This window comes from Lethenteron reissneri, chromosome 21, assembly GCF_015708825.2.
Source record: "Lethenteron reissneri isolate LAM-NWPU_2019-01 chromosome 21, ASM1570882v1, whole genome shotgun sequence".
NCBI lineage: Eukaryota > Metazoa > Chordata > Hyperoartia > Petromyzontiformes > Petromyzontidae > Lethenteron > Lethenteron reissneri.
Genome location: NC_083799.1, coordinates 12,360,746 through 12,382,491, shown reverse-complemented (window position 1 = coordinate 12,382,491; position 21,746 = coordinate 12,360,746). Strand labels below are relative to the sequence as shown.

Genomic DNA, 21,746 nt, shown 5'->3' with positions numbered 1-21,746 from the left:
GACTGCCTTGGCGCGTTAGGTAAACACCAGCACTGGGGAGACAAAGGCGGCCGGGCGCCGTGCCGGCCTTCATAGGTGCTCGCTCACAGCACTTGCCCCAACAGTCTGTAAAGGCTACACGGGGGTTATTTGTCTTTATTTTTACGTATGTACCGAGCCTGGCGCGTAGCTTAGATTGGATATTTCGAGACAATAGCTGACGTTTGTACTTTGTTAGAACCAGAGCTGGAGAGAGAATGAGAGCGGCTGGTAAATATGGAGGTGGCGTGACTCGATATTTCACTCACAAAAGAGGGTGGAAGAGTACTAAGGGGGGGGGTGGTGGGGGAAACACGGCCTTTGGTCCTTTAAATTAATTGCGTGTTTAATTGCTACATTTCAGCACCGCGCACACACGCGCACGCAAGGAACGAGAACGCGTCCTGCTGCCCATGGTATTCATGGGCCCACTTGTGGTTGAGTGAGGTCCGTGCGTGTGTGTTCCTGGCGACGTGAGTTCGATTCCCGCTCACGGCGATTATATTTGCAACCGTGTTGGGACTCCCCCTAGTTCAACCCACCCGTAAATGAGTACCTTGGGCGTGTGTGTGCGCTGCGTAAATATCAGCGATGGGCAAACAGAGGCGGTTGGGCGAGCGTTAGCCAATCCACGGGTGCTCGTGTATCATGCCAGCCTTCATAGGTGTTTGTCAATAGCACTTGCATGAAACTATCTGATAAAAGGCTATAGATGAGGATCATTGTCTTGGTTGTGTATCTGAGCGTAGCCACCACGAATGAGAGCCTGGTGTGGTGTGAGGGTCGGTTCTGGCACTGACAACGCTACCAACGTCACGTGCACGAGTTGTTAGCAATAGCGTTGTCGCAACTTAATTTTCTTTCGTTTATTCCATTCATTACACGGGTGATTCCGTTTAGCCACGTGTCAGGCTGATTTACACGGGAGATCCGTGGTGCCGTGGTGCACAGCAGAAACAACATCAACAAACGATTTAAAAAAAAAACCCATCAACATTGCACAGGAGGAGTACAGCAGCAGGATCCTTAAGGGATATCGCACAACTCACAAACGAGGTGTTTAATGGTTATAAGCGAAACACGCGCGAACGGAAAACGTGAAATGAGCGTCAAAGGCGCCAAAAAATAAAAAGTTAGGTATATGCGAAAGTCAGCTCCGTGTTTTGGTCTAAATGGGGACGCTGAGAGTTGTGCTCCTACGGAGAAGAGTCAAGCGCCGTGGTTGCCAGATGTTAACTACCTCGCCTGGTATGCAGGAGGTCGGGGGTTCGATCCCGACCCTGACGCCTGCTGCTGCTGTATTTGGAGTTTGTGCGTCTCTCTCTCTCATCATCATCACGGTGGCTAGGAGATGTTAACTACCTCGCCTGGTATACAGGAGGTCGTGGGTTCGATCCCGATCCCGACCCTGACGCCTGCTGTTTTGTTTGCATGTTTCTCTCCCCGTGGTCGTGTTGATTGTCTTGTGGTTGTTGTTGTTGTTGTTTGACTTGCATCCCACTGGGATTTTTGCACACAGCGTTGGTGTACGGTGCTTTTTCTGCAATATTTTGCTGTCCTTTCTTGGATTTTCTGTTTGCACTTAGTCACATAGTCACTTTAAGATGTTTTATTGTTCATGTTTTTTTTTTGTTGCGGTTGCACCCGATTCAAGAGCCGAATGGCTCACAGGGCTATACCTAATAAATGAACTTGAACTTGATCATGCACCGATTCCTCCGGTTTTCCCCTCCACATGCTATAAATGTCCAAGTGGTGATGAAGCCACTTGGCTGAGTTATCATTTGTGACCAGGTCGCTTCTGATAAAGAGCTATATATCTCAATGGGCCCTTACCCGGTATAATAAAAAATAAAAGTAGTGCTGTTTGTGGACGTGGAGAACCTCCGAGCGTGGGTGGACGCGAGGAGTGGCGATGGCGAAACCATGGATCCTGCGTTCCGTGTCTCGCTGTCTGCTCGCCGCAGGCCACGTGCAAGGTCGTCATGGTGTTCTTCCAGTACTGCATCATGGCCAACTTCAGCTGGCTGCTGGTGGAGGGCCTCTACCTCCACACGCTCCTTCTCGTCTCCTTCTTCTCCGAGAAGAAGTACTTCTACTCGTACATCATCATCGGCTGGGGTGAGCGAGCCAGTGTGACTACTGTAAACTATAAACATTTTTTATTGTCAGCTCGTGTATATATATGTCTTTTTTAAAATCTGTAAATATCAAGAGAAGAAGAATATTTCACAATATCTGATGAAGGGGGAACTTAATTGGCATGCAATGTCTTGGTGCATTTGTACGCAACTTACAACATCCAGGACTGCTAATGTCCGGGAAGACTTTCAGACTCCCCAGGGACAGGTGGTAACCTTAAGCCTGACCCAAACTCGTCAAATCTTGACAGATGCCTAGGGTTCAGTCTGGGCATTGCTTCTCCAAAAGTGAGGGCGATCCATGGGAAAGCTAGGGCACGTGGCAACCCCAGTAACACCAATAACCTATATATATTTTTTATTTTACCAGTTAAGACCCACTGACCAAGCTTTCAAGCCCTTTCCCCAAAGCAATCGGGACACGAATGATAGCTAAATGCTCTAAACATGGGTAGACTGTTCGCGAAGAGCATGGATATTACACTTTGATATTTGTTTTGTTTTGCTCGCTATTCGTAATGGGAGTTCGGTCATCATCATTATCATCATCATCGGCCGTGACCAATTCACAGCTGGATGATGAAGGGCTCATCGAAGCCGTCGTCTTCTCGCACGACCCCTCGTGATCTCACGATCCGCCCAGCAAAGTGCACGCGAGCCGATGTCATCGCTCCATCTCCGAGGTCGCCATCCCCCCCCCCCCCCCAGGCACCATTCCCATCCGCAAATGTGTTTAGTACGAGTACCGCCCCATCCCTCTCCAGCCAAATCTAACCCACCCCCCCGTCCCCATGCCCCCCTTCCTCCGTGCCATCGTGTCGCCTCACGTCACACCTAGCCAGTATATTCGCGAGAATATTTTCAGAGTCTTTTAAATCGTTGCAACGTGTTTTCTTTGTAATCGTAGCTTTTCCCCCTCGCTCGTATTACAATTATGCTGTCACGAGATGAACGCATTCCAGTTGGACATTCTCACAGCCAGCAGCGTACCATCACACAAGTTTAAACATCTAAATGAATAACGCCTCCCTCCCAAATGTGTCTAGCCACGTCAAGAAAAGCGGCTTATTTTACACATCACATTGGCCGCACGGCCTCCTGGGAGTGCGTCTTCGCAGCATTGGTTCAAGGCAAGAAAACTCTAGAGATTTAGCAGCAGCGTTGGTTCAAGGCAAGCAAAACTCTAGAGATTTAGCAGCAGCGTTGGTTCAAGGCAAGCAACACTCTAGAGAGTAGCAGCAGCAGCGTTGGTTCAATGCAAGCAAATTCTAGAGAGTTAGCAAAGTAGAGTTTGCTTGTATTGAATCGATACTACTTTTACGATGCATTCTCAGGAGGCCATGTGCAGCCATTGGGTTGTGTATATACGTATTTTTTTTATAAAAAACGCTAGATTTTTTATGCGGGGAGACAGATATGGAAAGGGACATTATGCTCTGAACTGTAATGGGCTCATCAACCACACGAGATGTGTGCCTCTCCTTTAACAGCTTCTCATCTGCTCTTGACAGCGCGTGTGCCATTAGCCTTCCTCCCCGAGCGCCGTGAGGGGTCTCTCCCACGGGGAGTGGTGGGAGGTAAACAAGCGAAGCGGTAATTACGAATAAATAGCCATCTCAATATCGGTGTTGCTGCTGCCGTGTGCGTGGGCGGCAGGGACGCCAGCCGTGTTCGTGGTGGTGTGGACCGTCTGCCGCATCGTCTACGAGGACACTGGGTAGGCAGCCTCACACGTCCCCACCTGCAAAGACAAACGATGTTCCCCCCCCCACCACCCCTCCTCGTATCACCTTGAACAGACTGTTGCAAGGTACGACTGTGGAACCCCTCCCCTCCTTTCTCCCTACTCACTTTTACTGAGGTAGCTCCTCCCGATGGGTTTTTAACCCGTGTACAATGATGTGTTAGGCTATAACCACATTTGTTACATTTCGATTTAAAGCTTTCGTGACTGCAGGGATTCATCTTCTTGGTTCTTTCGGTAAAGTCACGTAGAATGGAAATAATAAAATAATAAAAATTTAACATAATAAATTATTTTATTATGTTTTATAAATAATAAAAATAAAGCATAATACATTATTTTATTATGTTTTATTTTTATTATTTTATTATTTCCATTCTACATAACTTTACCGAAAGAACCAAGAAGACACATTTGTTATTTTAGATGCACGGTGTATTGGGTTTAGGGGAAGGCAGTCTCACAGTGACAGCATTAATACAAAACGTGTAAATGTACAATACTGACAATCAGGTTATCGTGGGGCTTGGTTTCATGCCGGCCCCATCGGTCGAAGATCTGCTCAAAGGGAGTGGGATCGCGGAAACTTGCTGCTGCTCTATTGATACGATGGCCAAGATGATTAATCGGGATGGGTCCATGATAGACTGCAGGTTATTTTTGTTATGAATACTTTTTTTTACGTAACAATTTTTTGGCTTGCTAATCTGTTGATTCTGGGCCATCTTGTGGCCGACTGGGCCCCTATGCGTCGCATAACGCTGCAGAATAACCCCCCCCCCCCCGCCCTCCCCCCATAGTTGCGTTCGTGCTGAGCGAGCGATGTTATAAATGAGTAGCGTCTGTGAGGACCGGCCAACACCACAGTCGGCCCACCGCCTTTGTCTCGCCTGCGTTGGCTTTTACTCATACAGCACAAGCTACTCAGTGAAGGCTGTGCCGACCTAGGAGAGGCGCATATCCGGTTCAGATATTCGCCGCTGATATTGGTCGTCAGCGGATCACGAACTCGGGTTGCCGCGTTCGCAGCACTGCGCGCTAACCGCTGCACTGCCGCTCCCCACACACACACACGTGCATCCACACAAACGCACACACACGCACATCAGTTAGATTGATGAAAAATATTTCTAATCATCCCGCTCAAGACCAGGACAAATATTTAGACGTCCCCTAATTCTCTTTTTTTTTCGAATAAGTGAGAAGGAGAATATTTATTTGTGCGAACAAGCGAAGCCACTTTACATGCTTCTTGTTGGAAATCCTGGACAGAGCGGTGGTGCAGCGGTTAGCACACTACTCTAGGACCTGATGGGACTGAGTTTAATACCTGCTCACGGCTAACATCATTGGCGAGTGATCCGGCTCCCGCACCCACTCGTCTTTACCGATCTGCAATGGCCAGCGTGGTGAAGTATGGTTAAAAATCCTCCACGAACAACAGGTCAAAGGAAGGCTTTCATCCAGCAGTGGAATGAAAAAGGGCCATAGTTGATTTATTCTTGATGCACGGCTATGTCACCAGACTCACGGAGTCTCAAGACTAATTTTCAGGAGGGTCCTGGATTTGGATGTTTGGCCAATGCCATTATCGAGCTTCGTGTGAGAGCAAACCACAGCACCCAGAGAAACCCCCACTGGTACAACGGGGACAACACAACTCAACGTCTCCACGCAGATCGATTCAAGAATACATTCATGTACAGCCACTTCATGTAATGCGCCGTCTCAGTAGAACCCGACAACACCCGGTGTGTTCCCAGGCGGTCTCCAATCAAAGCGCTCATAATCAAGCTCGACCCAGCACGAGCTTCTGAGACGTGGGGCCAAAATCCAGTTCGGCCCCTCGCTGTCCGCTCTGGCTACTTGACGGTCCTCTGTCCAGGTCGACTGCAGTCGACGCAGAAAATATTCGGCGACAAACCTAAGCCCCGCGTATGAACTGCACGTGCAGTCCTCGGCCTCGCATTGCCAGGGCACGGAAGGCCTGCACATTTTAGACGTATGTTGGGCCAATTCCGGTTTAAACGGCATTCAAGACTCTCTTGGTCGTAGGTCCGGGCTGGCGTGAGACACGTGACCGATGGTGAAGACGCGGAAGCAGCAGCAGCGGCGGCTTTTGGGTTTGCCATCGAACAAAGACGGTCACTGCGTCGCGCGTTTTCGGATGCGCTTCTGCGGGCCGTCTGGAACGCTCTTGCTGCCGATAATAGGAAGCCACCGGAGCTACGCACTTTTAAATCTGGATTGAAAACTCATTTCGTTTGGAACTGCGTTTTGCGTTTAGTTTGTTGTCCTTCCCCCACAACTCCGATTAGCACGGTTGTCTACGTACGGTGGCAGAAGATGTTCAACATTATACGTACGTGCAAAGGAGCCGCTGCAGGGAGCATGCGTTTGGGGTGGATTCGGAAGGCTCTCGTATTCAGGCGGGGACAACAAGAAGAAGCACAAGCCAGAATGATAACGGACTTAAAAGCAAGTATCCATCTGCGGTATGAAAGAAATAAATGCGTAAATTACAAGAGCCCTCCTTCGATGGCCGACAACTGTTCTTGCCGGCGAGAGGCTTTTTGTTCCTTCGCTCAGGTGCAGCTCGTTAATTGTGGCAGAGTGGCCGCAGCTCCTCTCGTGTGCCTCTCTGTCTCGTTCCTCTGGAGCACTCTTGTTCTCAGAGAGCCACTCTTCCATTCACCCAGTTCCGCACGCACGCGCGCGCACGCGCAAAAAGACAAAGATCCCCCGTATGGATTTAACAGAATGTTGGGGCAAATGCTGTGAGCGAGGCTGGCACGTCACACGAGGGGATGGGTGGTCAGCACCACGCCCTACCGCCTTTGTTTCCCAAATGGCGATGTTTACAGACCGCACCAGGTACTCAATTAAGGCTGAGTTGACCTGGGGGAGGAGGGAGGTCAGAACCGGTTCAGATATTCATCATTGGTGTTGGCCGTGAGCGGGAATCGAATTCGGGTCGCTGAATTCGCAGTTCGGCGCGCTAACCACTTCGGCGTACACACACACACACGCGTGCGCACACTCAGGTACAAGACCGAATCACCGTGTACGTTGTTGCATTATTTTGGCACCAGTTTGAGAATAATTCACCGGGCGGGCAGCTCAAAAACAATCAGCGCGCGTTCGTAAACAAAAGAGTCCCCGGGAAGAGCTGGCAAGGCGGATGGTGCTGTGGAGAGAGCGGCCACCTCGACTCCCGACCGCCACGGCCAGCAACAAACAGCACTATTGAGGGCGTAATGTGTAACAGTTTGAATGGAGCGAGGTAGTAAAAAGAACGTGGAATGAGAGACAACGCGGGAGGCAATTCCAACGCGTAGGGGGTTGCGAGGAGAGTGACATGAAGCTCGTTGACCTGCAGCGATGCGTCGAGGAGGTTGAGAGATGAAAAAGCCCTCCACTTGCCTGAGAGAGAACCTGGCTTGCCTGACACCAACATCAGCGTAACCTTCTCAGCATGGCAGTGATCACCGCAGCGGGCATTAGTGGCCGTTGGTTGGTGCTGGGGTGGGGGGGCAAGGCGGCTGAGGGGGGGAGGGAGTGTAAGCAGCGCGTTATTGTGTCGGTGAGCGGCACGCCGTGCGGACAGCACTAAATGTCAGCAGCGTCAGTGGCTTTCTGCCTCCCACGCGAATCTCACCCGAGCCGGGGTGACGCCGCCCGCCTGCCTGCCCGCCCGCTCGCTCGCTGCTCAGCGCGCTCCCTGTCGCTGGTGTCCAAGCGGTAGTGCCAATTAACGCGAGCGCACTGGCAGTGACGCTCTCGGATGGGAGATTGGGATTGGGGGCCGGGGGGGGGGGGGGTAATCAAGGTGACCTCTACGCGACGGCGGTAAATATCGCCACGCGGTGTCGATTGGTGACATTTATTTGGATAATAAGTTGGGGGTCGACGGTCGTAGCGGTAGGCCACGGACGGCTGTGTGGGAGGGCACAAATGTGGCTCTTCGTGGTTGGGCGCGAGGAGCCTGCAGGTGGAGCGGTGGCACAGTGGTTCACGTACGGGTGGTTTTAAACCAGGCGGGCTCAAGTTCGATTCCCGATTCAGGGCGAACGCTGTTGGCGAGCGAAAGCAGAACCGGCTCCTACCCTCCTGTCTGATTTCCCCCTGCCAGGATTGAACGAGCGTGGTTGAAGTATAGTAACAAAAAAAGACAACACGATTGGAACCTCATTTGCCAGTAAAAAATTATGATAATTGGTTTTTTACCCTTCTATCTGGCAACAAAACTGACACCCTTTTTTACAACTTCAAGGACAGTGCATATATTGTCAGAGTTATGTTTTTTGTTTGTATTATAGCTGCAGGTATTGTGGTCTATGCAAACATGACTCCTTGTAAAAAACAGGTGTCAGTTTTGTTGCCAGATAGAAGGGTAAAAAAACAATTATCAAAAAAAGACAACTTCATGACCGACGCAGCGCAGGGAGGCATTGATCTCTTTAGTTGGATTTGCTGGAATGTACTGCATTCGTTTATAAGGAGAGGCAACTTTCTGCGGGTAACAATGACTGAGGCTGTATGGACACCAAGTGTTCGTTGGCGGGATGATTAAATGCGGACCGAGATCAAGGCTGTGAAATAGAGAGGCGAGAGTTTTGTTTGATATGATTTAGCGAAAGCTTTAACACGTGACTGGCATACAGCTAGAGTGCCAGATACGCAATGCAAACACATTCCTGCGGAGGGAGCTGGTAGGAACGTTGGGTTGCTCGGTCAATGGCCAGGGTCAACGGCGGCGTGGTGTATTCCGCAAATATGGCCGACTGTGAGGGCGGGCACAGGCCGGCGTGAGTAGGTGAAACGTTGAGTTTTATAAGGGCACCACGGGGTGACCAGCCCCTCCCCACCCAGCCCCACCCCTCCCACCCCCCACCCAGCCCCACCCTCCCCACCCAGCCCCTCCCCACCCTGCCCCACCCCACCCAGCCTCACCCCTCCCACCCCCCACCCAGCCCCACCCTCCCCACCCAGCCCCTCCCCACCCTCCCCACCCTGCCCCACCCCACCCAGCCTCACCCCTCCCACCCCCCATCCAGCCCCACCCTCCCCACCCAGCCCCTCCCCACCCTCCCCACCCAGCCCCTCCCGACCCTCCCCTCTCCTCCCAGCCCCACCCCTCCCATTTTTGAATGCACGACGGACGGGCGGACGGACACAATAATCCCCTGTGGGCTGGTGGAACCAGGTGGTTCCGACGAGTACGAAACTTTGCCCCATTGTCTCAATTGCCGCACCGGGAGCTCGAACCCCAGCGAGGACGAGACTGCAAGTACGGAGTTGCGAACCGCGACTCCGTGGCGGCAACACTGCTGAGCAATAATAACAACAACAACAATGCAACACAGAGCTCGCAAACGGGTTTTGATTCCTTACCCGTACCCGTATCCGGCCGCACCAGGGTCGCAAACGGGTGTCGGGTACCTGATTGCGACCTCTGGGATGAAGCCACGTTGCAGGCGCGGGTGGGTTGATTCTAGGAACTTGAATTGTGAGAAGAGACAAGACGTTGGGAAATGAGTGACAAACAGTTACTCACCAGTGACTCACGGCCTACCCGGCTACCCGTACCCGGCCGCACCAGGGTCGCAAACGGGTACCCGTACCCGGCCGGGTACGGGTAGCCGGGTATCGGGTAGGGTACGGGTATCGGGTACCCGGTTGCGACCTCTGATGCAACATCGTCCTCTGTTTATCCCGGCGAAGGTCCCTGGCTCCTGGCACGTTGGGCCAGTGCCATTAATGCAGGGCCTGTGTTAACGATCGGTTGGTTAAAAATCAATGGAAATATTTACGTGCGAGAAAATTAATTATAAGCACCGACAATGAAAATGAACGATGGCATTCGGAAAAATGGCAACGCAAAACAAAATAGCAACAGGTAGAATTCACGGGATCGGAATCTTTATTCAGACTGGGGGAGGAATCCGATGTCCCTGTATTGGGGCAGGTCAGCAAGTTATAACAGCAAACAATACCCAAAAAAACCAACATGTTTATCAAGCTTGGGCAAGGCAGAAAAAAACAATAATAAAGCGGTCTCAGACCACAGCAAGATAACACCACAGATAGCACCACAGCAGAAGTCCCTTAATAAAACGGCAGATTAACAATGAGCTATCGATCCACCCGAGGGCGATACGGAACAGCCAACAATAGAAGGCCGATTGGCTAATTTTGAATGGAACGGGCAATATATGTATGACTGTGGCGAGATATTATCTGCCTCGCCTGGTATACAGGAAGGCGTCGTTTCGATTCCGACCCTGACGCCTGCTGTATATTTGGAGTTTGCATGTTTTCTCCGTGGTCGCTGTAGATTTTTCTCCGGGTCCTACGGTTTTTTTCCTTCACATTGAGAATCAACGTGCGTTTAATATATTTGGCTGCTATAAATTCCCACATCATAGGCGACTTCGTTGAGCTATCATTTGTGGCCAGGTCGCCTCTGAAAAAGAGCTATATAGCTCAGTGGGCTTTACCTGGTAAAATAAAATAAATTAAAAATAGTTTAGATTAGTTGTATAGGTAATTCTAAAATGACTAAAGCAGGACTGTGTAGACATCATTGAGTAAGAAACCTTCTTCGGAAGGCTCACGAAACCCTTGGTCTTGTGCAGATCCGATGCTATTCCGTGTGATTGATTTCAAATTGGCCCCGAGGGGGTTTTTCTGTAATATTTCAAGTTGGTTAACCCCATGCATTCGCATTCATTTTAGTTCCTCAAAAGGTTTATGGCCAATTTGTCAATGTTATTGTCATGTAACCTTTACGACCGTCTTTATGGTTCTGGTGATACCTCATTTGTCAATGTTTGCCGTTTTGCGGTGTGTTGAGGCTTGTACAGAGACACCGTATACGCAACAAAGACCCCCCCCCCCCCTCCTTCTCCCTCACCGTGTAGCCATGCAGACTTGGGCCAAACGTTGTCAGTGAACACCTAGTAAGGCCCGACCGGTGCTTTGAGGGAGATGGTTTGGCTTTAATTGTTCCAAGTTGATTTGACGTTGCCATAGATGCGACACAGAAATACTTTGGCCGGTGGGTCGCTCCATCTGACGCCAAAGACCCTCACCGTTGGTTGGAATCCAGCCGGCACCGCGTGGAGGTGGTGATGGGATTTTGCCGGTCACGAGTTAATGCGGCGTGAATGAAATGGAGGCAAGTCACCGGAATCCTCTGTGATCGGAAAATGCCGGATAGGCTGAAGGGAAAAATATACAAGACCATCGTCCGACCGGTGGCACTCTATGGATCCGAGTGCTGGCCAGCCACAACTGTACACGAACAAGCTCTCCACACCATGGAGATGAGGATGCTCAGATGGAGCCTCGGGCTCACTCGATGGGATCGTGTCAGGAACGAAGACGTTCGGAAGCGACTTGGTGTGGCCCCCATTGCGGACAAGATGCTTGAGGCAAGGCTTCGGTGGTACGGCCATGTGATGCGAAGTGAAGAGTCATCAGTGGCCAAGACTGCCGTGCGTATTGAGCCAGAGGGCCGCCGTCCACGCGGACGTCCGAAGAAGCGATGGATGGACCGAATAAAGGAAGACATGAAGACGGTCAACGCATCCCCTGAAGATGCCCTGGACCGAGCCAAATGGAGAAGACAATGCCGAAAAGCGGACCCTGCGCCACAGCGGGAACAACGCTAGGTAGAAGAAGAAGGTTTGGCTTTAATTGGTTCTCAAGTGCTGATGTTCACAAATCGCAATTAGGAAATAACATTTTAGGCTGAGTCGACTTGGGAGGTGGCCAAGGGCAGATTCTGATACCACGCTGCTACTGACACGATCCTTTTTTTGGCTACTGTTGAATTTTGTTTCAACAGAGGACAGTACCTGACCATTGCCTGACCCAACATGTTTGCTAGAAATAAATGCATCACTATTGAACATCAATATTTTAACCAATTGTCCATTTTGTGGGGTATCCTAACCGGCAAGCGGATATAAATACAATTAAAGGACGCTCTGCACGCGTTACGTAATGTGTTCGCGCTCGCCGGTTACTCTTGGTAACGGCATTGTTGACGACCAGTGAGTTTGGATAGGTCTTTTCTATTGTTGTAGGTTACCATGTGGTTTACATTTTATCGTAGTTTTCTTTTTATAGCGCCAAGTTCATACCTAATTATTCACCAATGACTTTCATCTACGGCATAATTTCTCACATTTATAAATCACCTCACCTAGCCCCCCCGGGACATTGCCACGTAACCCCCCAGGGGGGGGGGGTCCGCGCACCCCCCTCCCCCCCGATTGAGAACCACTGCCCTCAAGCGTGGCGGTGAGCAGCTCCATGATCACGTGACCCGTCGTCATCCTCGACGCGTCGGGTAGCCCTCTGTGGACAGCGTGATTCTGCGACCGCAGGTGCTGGGACAACAAGGGCAACCTGGTGCTGTGGTGGATCATCAAGGGGCCCATCTTGCTGTCCATCCTCGTACGTACCTCGACTCGAGCGAACACGCGCGCACACACTTTGCTATCCCGCGAGTGTGCACACACACACACAATTCATCACGTCTAGTCAAGAGGTCACGAATGCGTGACCTCTTGTGACAGCGTTCGCATAAACTGCTCTTGCTGCCGTACAACGGCGTCTCGAGTGATTTGTGTGATCCACGGATCATTGGGGTGGGTGAGTGGGTTGGGGGGGGGAGGTTTGGCAGCGCCGTTCTTTCGTGGGTCGCAATCCACTTCGACCGTGCACGTCAACACACACGCACACGCGCACAGAGTATACCCATTCTTCACCAACATCCTCTTTTCTTCTGGAGTGTTCGTTTTGTCCACCCGTGCGGAGTATGCGCTCCTTATCCTCTCTGTCTTCGCTCACTCCTGTCCTGGAACATCGTCCCCACGTCCCTTACACAACAGTGCTGATGATGTACATCCCCGGGTTCTGCACGTGCAGCCACCGCTAGCTGCCACGCCTGATTCCCATTCCCGGTGATCCTGCTGCTGCATTCGTGTTCGCCGCCTCGTTGTCCGTTGTGGTTTCCTCTCTTCACGCGGCAAGCTCTTCATCTTCATAACGCGCATCAAGTGACCATAACGCCACGTGATCGTCGCTACAGCGAGTCTCCCACACGTTCTAAGGAGAGGACTGCGTTCGATACGTTTGGCCCAATTCCATTCGTAAGCCGCTGCGCTTCGCGCGGTAGACAGCAACGGAGAGCAGCCAGAGGAATGAACACCGCCACGCGTGCCGCCACATTTAGACACGTGCGTGTAGGGGACCCACGCCCATGGGTCTCAAGCGCGCGGGTGACTAACGCGCGTGACGCGCGTGGACTGCTGTGTCGGCAGATCAACTTCATGTTCTTCATCGGCATCATCCGCATTCTGGTGAAGAAGCTTTGCTCCCCAGACGTGGGCGGCAGCAGCAGCAGCCACTACAAGTAAGCGACTCGCACAGACGAATAACCCCCCCCCCCCCCCCCCCCCCGTGTCGCCTTCGACTGACCGCTGGGGCAAGTGCCGTTGGCGAGCACCTATAAAGTTTGCCACGGCGCGCACAGAGAGCTGGTGTGGTCCTAACCGCGCACGGCTGCCTTTGTCTCCCCAGTACCAACACACAATCACAACTGGCGTTCGTTACGCAGCAACTGTGACGTCACCACAGCGCCTGTGCCAGGCTAGGTGCACACCGAGGCTGTCACGTGAGAGTGTTGAAGGCTCAGTGGCAGGAGGTCACGGGACAGACCCACGTGTTACGGGCTGACTGACTGATGACTCAGACACACGTACACACACATACAGACATAGGCACTGATACATGGCAACACGCACTCAAACATGCAAACACAACCCGCAGTTACACAACTGCATGCCAGGTAACATCACCGCCGTGTAGACTTAGCACGAGGGGGTGGGTGGCCAGCACCACGCCCGGCCGCATTTGTCTCCCTAGTGCCAATGTTTAGGGGCCGTCCATAAATGACGTCACGCACCTAGGGGGAGGGGGGGGGGGTCAGACATTTGTGACAATGTGTGACGAGGGGGGGGGGGTGTTTTAGTAATGTGACGTCACATCAAAATGCGCAACTTTAAATAAATATAGACAACACGTTCTACTTAATTAAATAGACTTTTTAATAAATGTTTTTTCCTACAACATCAAAGTGCAGCGTCACATTTAATACGCACTACAATGACAATAGTTTAAAGCGATTTGAAGCATGTTTTATTTTTGTTTGGGGGGGTGGGCAGAGCTTTGTGACGTCATATTTGAGGGGGTGGTCTGACTTTTTGTGACGAAGGGGGGGGGGTCAAAAATCGTCCAAAATCGCGTGACGTCATTTATGTATGGCCCCTTACACACCGCACCAGATACTCATTTGAGGCTGAGTCGACCTAGGGGAAACCCAGGATCGATTTAGATAATCGTCATTGGTGTTGACCATGAGCGGGTAATCGAACTCGGGTCGCCGGGTTCGTAGCGCAGTGCGCTAATCGCTGCGCCACCGCTCCCCGTTGCCCCCCAAATCACCGCCGCGTGTGCGACATGAGCGCCCTCAATGGCCACCAGTGGGAGCGGTGGCGCAGTGGTTAGCGCGCCGGGTTACGAACGCGGTTGACCAGAGTTCGATTCCCGCTCACGGCCAAGGCCAGTGACAAATATCTGAACCGGCCATCGGTCTCGCCGAGGTCAACTCAGCCTCAAATGAGTATCCGGGTGCGGTGTGTAAACATCGCTACCGGGGAGACAAAGGCGGTCGGGCGTGGTGCTGGCCACCCACGCCCTCGAGTACCGTTCCGGCCGTAATAGGTGCTCGCTAACAGCACTTGCTCCAACAGTCTGTTAAGGCTATACGGGTGATATTTGCGTGGTATTTGTGTGTATGTTCACGTACAATCACGCGCGCGTGTGTTCACGCGTATTTTACACACCTGAATGTTCACGTGCTTGTGTGTATTGTCACCTCTCCACGTGCGTGCGTGCCTGCACGTTCACTCGCGCGCAACGTGCGTGTGTTCGTACGTTCACCAATGTCCACGCGTGCGTTCACGCGTGTGCGTTCACGCGTGTGCGGCGGCCTTCGTGCCGCTACTCGGCAACGTGTTGGCTACACGGCGCGGTGGGAGGAGTGGGAGATCTTTGTGATCGTTGTCCGTGTCTGCGCAGGCGCCTAGCCAAGTCGACGCTGCTGCTCATCCCGCTGTTCGGAGTCCACTACATCGTGTTCGCCTTCTTCCCGGACGAGGCGAGCGAGCTGGCGACGCGCGTGCGCCTCTACTTCGAGCTGGCGCTCGGGTCATTCCAGGTGGGGGATGGAGGGGGGGGGGCAGGGGGGGCTCGAAGGGGGGGGGGGCTCGAAGGGGAGGGGGGGCTCGGAGCGAGCGGCGGGGGGGGGGATAGCCTTGGGTCGAGAATCGAATTCCTGTTATCGCCCGGCATGCGAACCGCTGAGCCACCGCTCCACTATAATCTGTTTAATAACAAATTAGGGCATAGATGGTGGGAGTGAGGGAGGGAGGTCGGTCAGGCGGATGGATGGAGGGAGAGATAGACTGATGGACAGACGAGCAGACAGACGGACAGCAGTATCGGCAGAGGAACGGAGAGCGCTCCTCAGAGCCCGTTAAGCTCACCGGCGCGAGGTGAGCTGAACAGGTGGGAGGGAAGGTGAGAAGTGGTGAGGGTGGGTGTGTGGGAGGGAGGGGGAGGGAGGGAGGGAGGGATGGATGGAGGCGAGCGATTTGGCTAGAGGCAAATGAGTTGATCGACATTGAGTGACATTTGCTGACCTCAATTTGGGCAGAGCGCGTGTGTCTATTCGAGGGTTTTATATATTTCTTTGGAACGGCAGAAGTGTATTGGGACATGCATTGCATTATCTTTGCCATGTGTTTTAATGGAATATAGGTATGTGGGGGCGGGAGGGGGGTGTTGGTCTATGATTGCCTGTGGTAGGGTCAGAGTTCAGAAGAGATGTGAAGTTCAAAAAGTTGTATTTTCACAAGCATGTTCAGCACAGATCGAATCATTGAAGTCGTTAAGGCAACACGAGTGTGACGATGTTAACCCCTCTTCTGCAGACCAGTCATCCCCCTTGGCTCTCTCTGCATTCTGAAGATGGGCCATTGCCCTAAACGTCGTCCTATAATAGTATCTGCATTTATGTTACATCATCATCAACAGTAACAGCAGCTATGGTTCATCCACTGTTGGATGAAGGCCTCACCTGAGCAGGCACCAGGGAGACGTCGTGCTAAATGCGCCGAGTCTGAGAAGAACTGGTGAAGTTTTAACTGTGGGTCAGGCGCTCTCACACAATGCTATTGGCCCTACCAGCCAAACAGGGGAAACTTTGGCCAGGCCATTGACCACTTATAGAGCCACTGTGAACTCTGAACATTCAACGGGAGATTATTTATCAAAAGTGGCCAAGTCGTTTCTGAAAAAGAAGCGAATAGCTCACTGGGCTTAACTTTGAAAGATACAACGTAGTTTTTTTTTTTGTATATATGTTTTAAGCGATTGATTTACCTTTATTATACGTTGCCCTCGTAATCATATTTCCGTTTTGTTCGTTGTTGTAACGTTCTGACCTGCCCCTACTGGACATCTGCGAAAAATAGCTTAATAGCTTAAACGGATTCCTCCAGTTTAAAAAAAAAATATTCTGAGATGCAATCCATCACACATCAACTGAAGCCATTTCCTGGCCAACTAATCTGAACGTAGACTTACAAGTCCTGGACAACTGGATTTGTTGTACCCGGGTGAGAACTCCCAGAGACCAGGATAGAGTCTTGTTTGCAAGAGTGACATGGGCTGTCACCAACATGACAATAGCGATTGAAGGGAAATAAAGTACAGCATCGGTTTATTGTATGGTAGTCGGGTAGAAGCAGTTCTTTAGCGTCAATATGCTAATTTCCTCTGTTGATATGTAAACTCCTTTGTCAAGGCGCTCTGCTCCTCCCGCCCAGCTTAAAATACGCTGCCAAGCTTAGCAGTGTTCATTAGGACGCTGTCTTTCCGACAGCTCTGTTCTTCACCTGAGGACGGCTACTTGTGTTGTGGCCGAAACGTCGTGAGAATTTTATAACGTTTTATTTTTATTATTTTATTATTTCCCTTCTACGTGACTTTTCCGAAAGATCCAAGAATATTAATCCCTGCAGTCACGAAAGCTTTAAATCGAAAACAGTACAGCAATGAAGCAATTAGAAGTCTGAGCCAAAGCGACTGCATTTCGGGGAACAAAACATGGAAACACTACACGAACGGGTGAATGTTAAATGGAGAAATGCTCTCGAATGAAAGTTTTAAGTGAGCAAAATGTCTTCTTGCTTCTTTCGGTAAAGTCAAGTAGAATGGACATAATAAAATAATAAAAATATAACATTATTTAAAAAAAAATGTCTTCTCGACAGACCTGTTCTCCACCCGAGGACGGCTGTTTGTGTTGTGGCCGAAACGTCGTGAGAATTTTATAACGTTTTATTTTTATTATTTTATTATCTCCCTTCTACGTGACTTTTCCGAAAGATCCAAGAATATGAATCCCTGCAGTCACGAAAGCTTTAAATCGAAAACAGTACAGCAATGAAGCAATTAGAAGTCTGAGCCAGAGCAACTGCATTTAGGGGAACAAAACATGGAAACACTACACGAGCGTGTGCATGTTAAATGGAGAAATGCCCTCGAATGAAAGTTTTAAGTGAGTAAATGTCTTCTTGGTTCTTTCGGTAAAGTCACGTAGAATGGAAATAATAAAATAATAAAAATAAAACATATTAAAATAATTCTCACGACGTTTCGGCAACAACGCAAGCAGCCGTCCTCAGGTGGAGAACAGGTCTGTCGAGAAGACAGACCTGCAGAAAAAAATGGCCGAAACGTCATGAGAATTATTTTATTGTTTTATTTTTATTATTTAATTATTTCCATTCTACGTGACTTTACCGAAAGAACCAAGAAGATGAATCCCTGCAGTCACGAAAGCTTCAAATCGAAATTTGAGCAAATGTCGTTTGCTGCCCATGCGTAGCGCAGCGAAGTTGCCCTTTGCCCCCCCCCCCCCCCCCCCCGTCTCAACGCAGCATTACGACCGAGTGACCTGCCACTGTTGTCTGTCCGCAGGGGTTTGTGGTCGCGATTCTCTACTGCTTCCTCAATGGAGAGGTGAGGTGGATCGTCCCCCCGTCCCCCCCGTTCGATTGGTCTGGGCGTCCAGGCGCGGGGGCAGGAGGACGTGGGGACAGGGGTGACGACATGCAGACACTGGGCACAACATTTGTGCTTGCGAATTTTCTTTTTGGGGGGGGAACAGGGAGAGACTGCGGAGTACACTAGCCAGTCAGGCACTGGGCCCACCCCTAAGCCCAAGGACCTATCCAATTAGACCCACAACTATCCCTCAACGAGAACCAACCAAACCTCAGGAACCCCTATCGACAGCCCTAACCCTGATCACGTGAACCAACGACGCACCGACACCAGACCTCACGAAATTCCCATCTACCGTCCCCAAAAACACCAGACCCTCCTAACTGAAGCCCCGCGGGAGTTCGGTCGAATCCGCGAAGTTCAATCGGCGCGGTTGAATCGGTGTCACCAATGCCCCCCCCAAACCCCCTCACGTTGTGGTCGTGCAGGTGCAGGGCGAACTGCGGCGCAAGTGGCGGCGTTGGCACGTGCAGCGCTTCCTGGAGCGCGGCGGGCGCCACCGCCACCGCCACCAGCACCACCAGCAGCAGCGCCACCAGCAGCAGCACTCCTCCTTCATGATGAGCAACGGCACGAGCAGCGGCGGCCTCACCACCCACATGTCCCTGCTGCACAAGTCCAGCCCCGGCGGGGAGCGGGCCTCCAGCTCGCGCGACGAGTCTACCATCATCTGAGATTAGTCCACCTTCATCTGAGATTAGTCCACCTTCATCTGAGATGAGAAGTCCACCTTCACCTGAGACGAGAAGTCCACCATCATCTGAGATTAGTCCACCTTCATCTGAGATTAGTCCACCTTCATCTGAGATGAGAAGTCCACCTTCACCTGAGACGAGAAGTCCACCATCATCTGAGATTAGTCCACCTTCATCTGAGATTAGTCCACCTTCATCTGAGATGAGAAGTCCACCTTCACCTGAGACGAGAAGTCCACCATCATCTGAGATTAGTCCACCTTCATCTGAGATTAGTCCACCTTCATCTGAGATTAGTCCACCTTCATCTGAGATGAGAAGCCCACCTTCACCTGAGACGAGAAGTCCACCATCATCTGAGATTAGTCCAGCATCATCTGAGACGAGAAGTCCATCTTCATCTGAGATTAGAAGTCCACCATCATCTGAGATTAGTCCACCATCATCTGAGACGAGAAGTCCACCTTCACCTGAGACGAGAAGTCCACCATCACCTGAGACGAGAAGTCCACCATCATCTGAGATGAGAAGTCCACCATCATCTGAGATGAGAAGTCCACCTTCATCTGAGACAAGAATCCACCATCATCTGAGATTAGTCCACCTTCACCTGAGACGAGAAGTCCACCTTCACCTGAGACGAGAAGTCCACCATCATCACAGATGAGAAGTTCACCATCATCAGAGATGAGGAGTCCACCATCATCTGAGACGAGAAGTCCACCATCATCTGAAATTAGTCCACCTTCACCTGAGACGAGAAGTCCACCTTCACCTGAGTCGAGAAGTCCACCATCATCACAGACGAGAAGTCCACCATCATCTGAGACGAAAAGTCCACCTTCATCTGAGACGAGAAGTCCACCATCATCTGAGATTAGTCCACCATCATCTGAGATTAGTCCACCTTCATCTGAGATGAGAAGTCCACCTTCACCTGAGACGAGAAGTTCACCTTCATCTGAGATTAGTCCACCATCATCTGAGACGAGAAGTCCACCTTCATCTGAGACGAGAAGTCCACCATCACCTGAGACGAGAAGTCCACCATAATCTGAGATGAGAAGTCCACCTTCGTCTGAGATTAGTCCACCATCATCTGAGAGGAGAAGTCCACCATCATATGAGATTAGTCCACCTTCACCTGAGACGAGAAGTCCACCTTCACCTGAGACGAGAAGTCCACCATCACCTGAGACGAGGATGGGTTCACCAGCATCTGAGCGGAGGTGAAGAGTTCACTATCGTCAAACCGTCGTCTTGAGCGAGTGGGGGGCTGAGTCCATCGTCGAATGCGATCAGTCCACCCTCGTCTGAGGGATTGAGGCAAGTTTGCCACCATCCGAGCGTCTGCGATGAGTCCGCTATTGTGCTGAGTGAGCAAGACGAGTCCACCGCCGTGTGAGCGAGCTCCGCTTGGAGGTCGTTCCCTCGCCGTGCCGTTGCCGGGTTGACAATCCGGGCGAGGAAGTTTGAGAAGAAGGGCGCTCCTGATCTTGGGGTCGGGTCACGCACCAACCCGCCCGTATTCAAGGAACTTGAGTCGGAATGGCTGGAGCTGACCTGGTTGAGAGGTCAACTAGATGACAGCTCGTCTGGTGGAATGGTCAGCTGTATGAGAGCTCATTTGGTTGAGAGATTGTCTGGATGAGAGATCGTCTGGATGAGATCTCAATTGGATAAGAGCTCATCTGGATGAAGGTTCACCTGGATGACAGATTTCCTGGTTTAGAGCTCACCTAGTTGAGAGCCCATCTGGTTGAGAGATTAGTCTGGATGAGATCTCACCTTGATAAGAGGTCACCCGAATTAATTATCACCTGGTTGAAAACCACGTGATACTCAACGGCGCGACATGAGTGATGGATTTCAGGTCATCACGGTCACATTTGGGCGACTTCTTAAAGTCCACTATCATGGAAGAGGTGGTCGCAAAGTGCAGCCCGGTCGGTGTGTTCGAGATGAGGAGGCAGATCGTCGTTCGCCCGATTGAGCTCACCTGGTGAAGAGATTGTCTGGGCAAACACGTCGAGACAATCGAGTCATGTGTGTTGCTGCTGTTGTTGTTGTTGTCTATTACACGCTGTGTCAGGAAGTGCACGAGCAGTGGTGTTGATAGGCGCCCGTGACGCTTCGGATGGCGTGACAATTCGAGCCTTTCAGCCCTAAACAGTTGGGAGTAGGGCTGAACGAGTTGGGGACTATCTAATTGCGATGTTTCTGACATTGCAATTGCGATTTGATTTGCGATTACAATTTTTTTAAGTCAAGCTTCAGTTCAATATTCACTGTGTAATAGATTTAAAACATGTGATGATGGAGCATTACTACACGATACCATCAAAATATTAACTGCTCTATGTATTATAATGCAAGGATGAGAACTTGAAAGATATGAATTGCTTCCAACATGTATTTATTAAAATGTTTTAATTGAAACAGAACAATCACACATAGAACAATTGTTAATTTAAATTTAAAAAAGTTACTATAATAATTCCAATAAGAAAGTAATAGGACTTTTCAAATCGCTAAAAAATCGCAGCCATTGCGATTTGCTAATCGCATTGTTTCACAATTGCGACTTCGATTTGAAATCGATTCATCGTTCAGCCCGAGTTGGGAGCATCGGTCCTGTGTTGTGCTGCCCTCTGTTGGCGGGGTGCAGACAGTGGATGGGAGATTTCGGTGGAGTGTCTGTGGAGAAAGGAGTGGAGGTGAAGGAGTGGAGGAGAAGGAGGGATGATTGGAGGTGGAGGAGGTAAAAGTGTAAGTGGAGGGAGCAGTGGTGGTGGAGAGTCAACACAATGAGTGCCGCCGTGAAGATTCAAGGCGAAGAGAACTCGGGAACAGTTCCCTCTGACGGGCCGTGCCTCGCTGGGGTTCCCATCAGCCGAGAGATGGAGACTGGAAGTCATTCGTCCACGATTCCACGACTTG

At 50.9% G+C, this 21,746-nt stretch overlaps 1 protein-coding gene across 3 annotated transcripts in view; it reads left to right on the top strand.

The window, feature by feature from the left end:
- The window catches only part of LOC133345249 (vasoactive intestinal polypeptide receptor 1-like), a 46,549-nt gene extending 27,412 nt beyond the window's left edge, over window positions 1-19,137 (top strand). For all 3 annotated transcript variants that reach the window (XM_061555842.1, XM_061555843.1, XM_061555841.1), the window contains 7 exons: window positions 1,986-2,139; window positions 3,816-3,876; window positions 12,300-12,369; window positions 13,239-13,330; window positions 15,058-15,196; window positions 18,025-18,066; window positions 18,540-19,137. In XM_061555842.1, coding sequence (XP_061411826.1) covers window positions 1,986-2,139; window positions 3,816-3,876; window positions 12,300-12,369; window positions 13,239-13,330; window positions 15,058-15,196; window positions 18,025-18,066; window positions 18,540-18,785 — 804 coding nt within the window. In that variant the 3' untranslated portion in view covers window positions 18,786-19,137. The remainder of the gene's footprint in view (window positions 1-1,985; window positions 2,140-3,815; window positions 3,877-12,299; window positions 12,370-13,238; window positions 13,331-15,057; window positions 15,197-18,024; window positions 18,067-18,539) is intronic.
- Window positions 19,138-21,746: the final 2,609 nt, after the last annotated feature.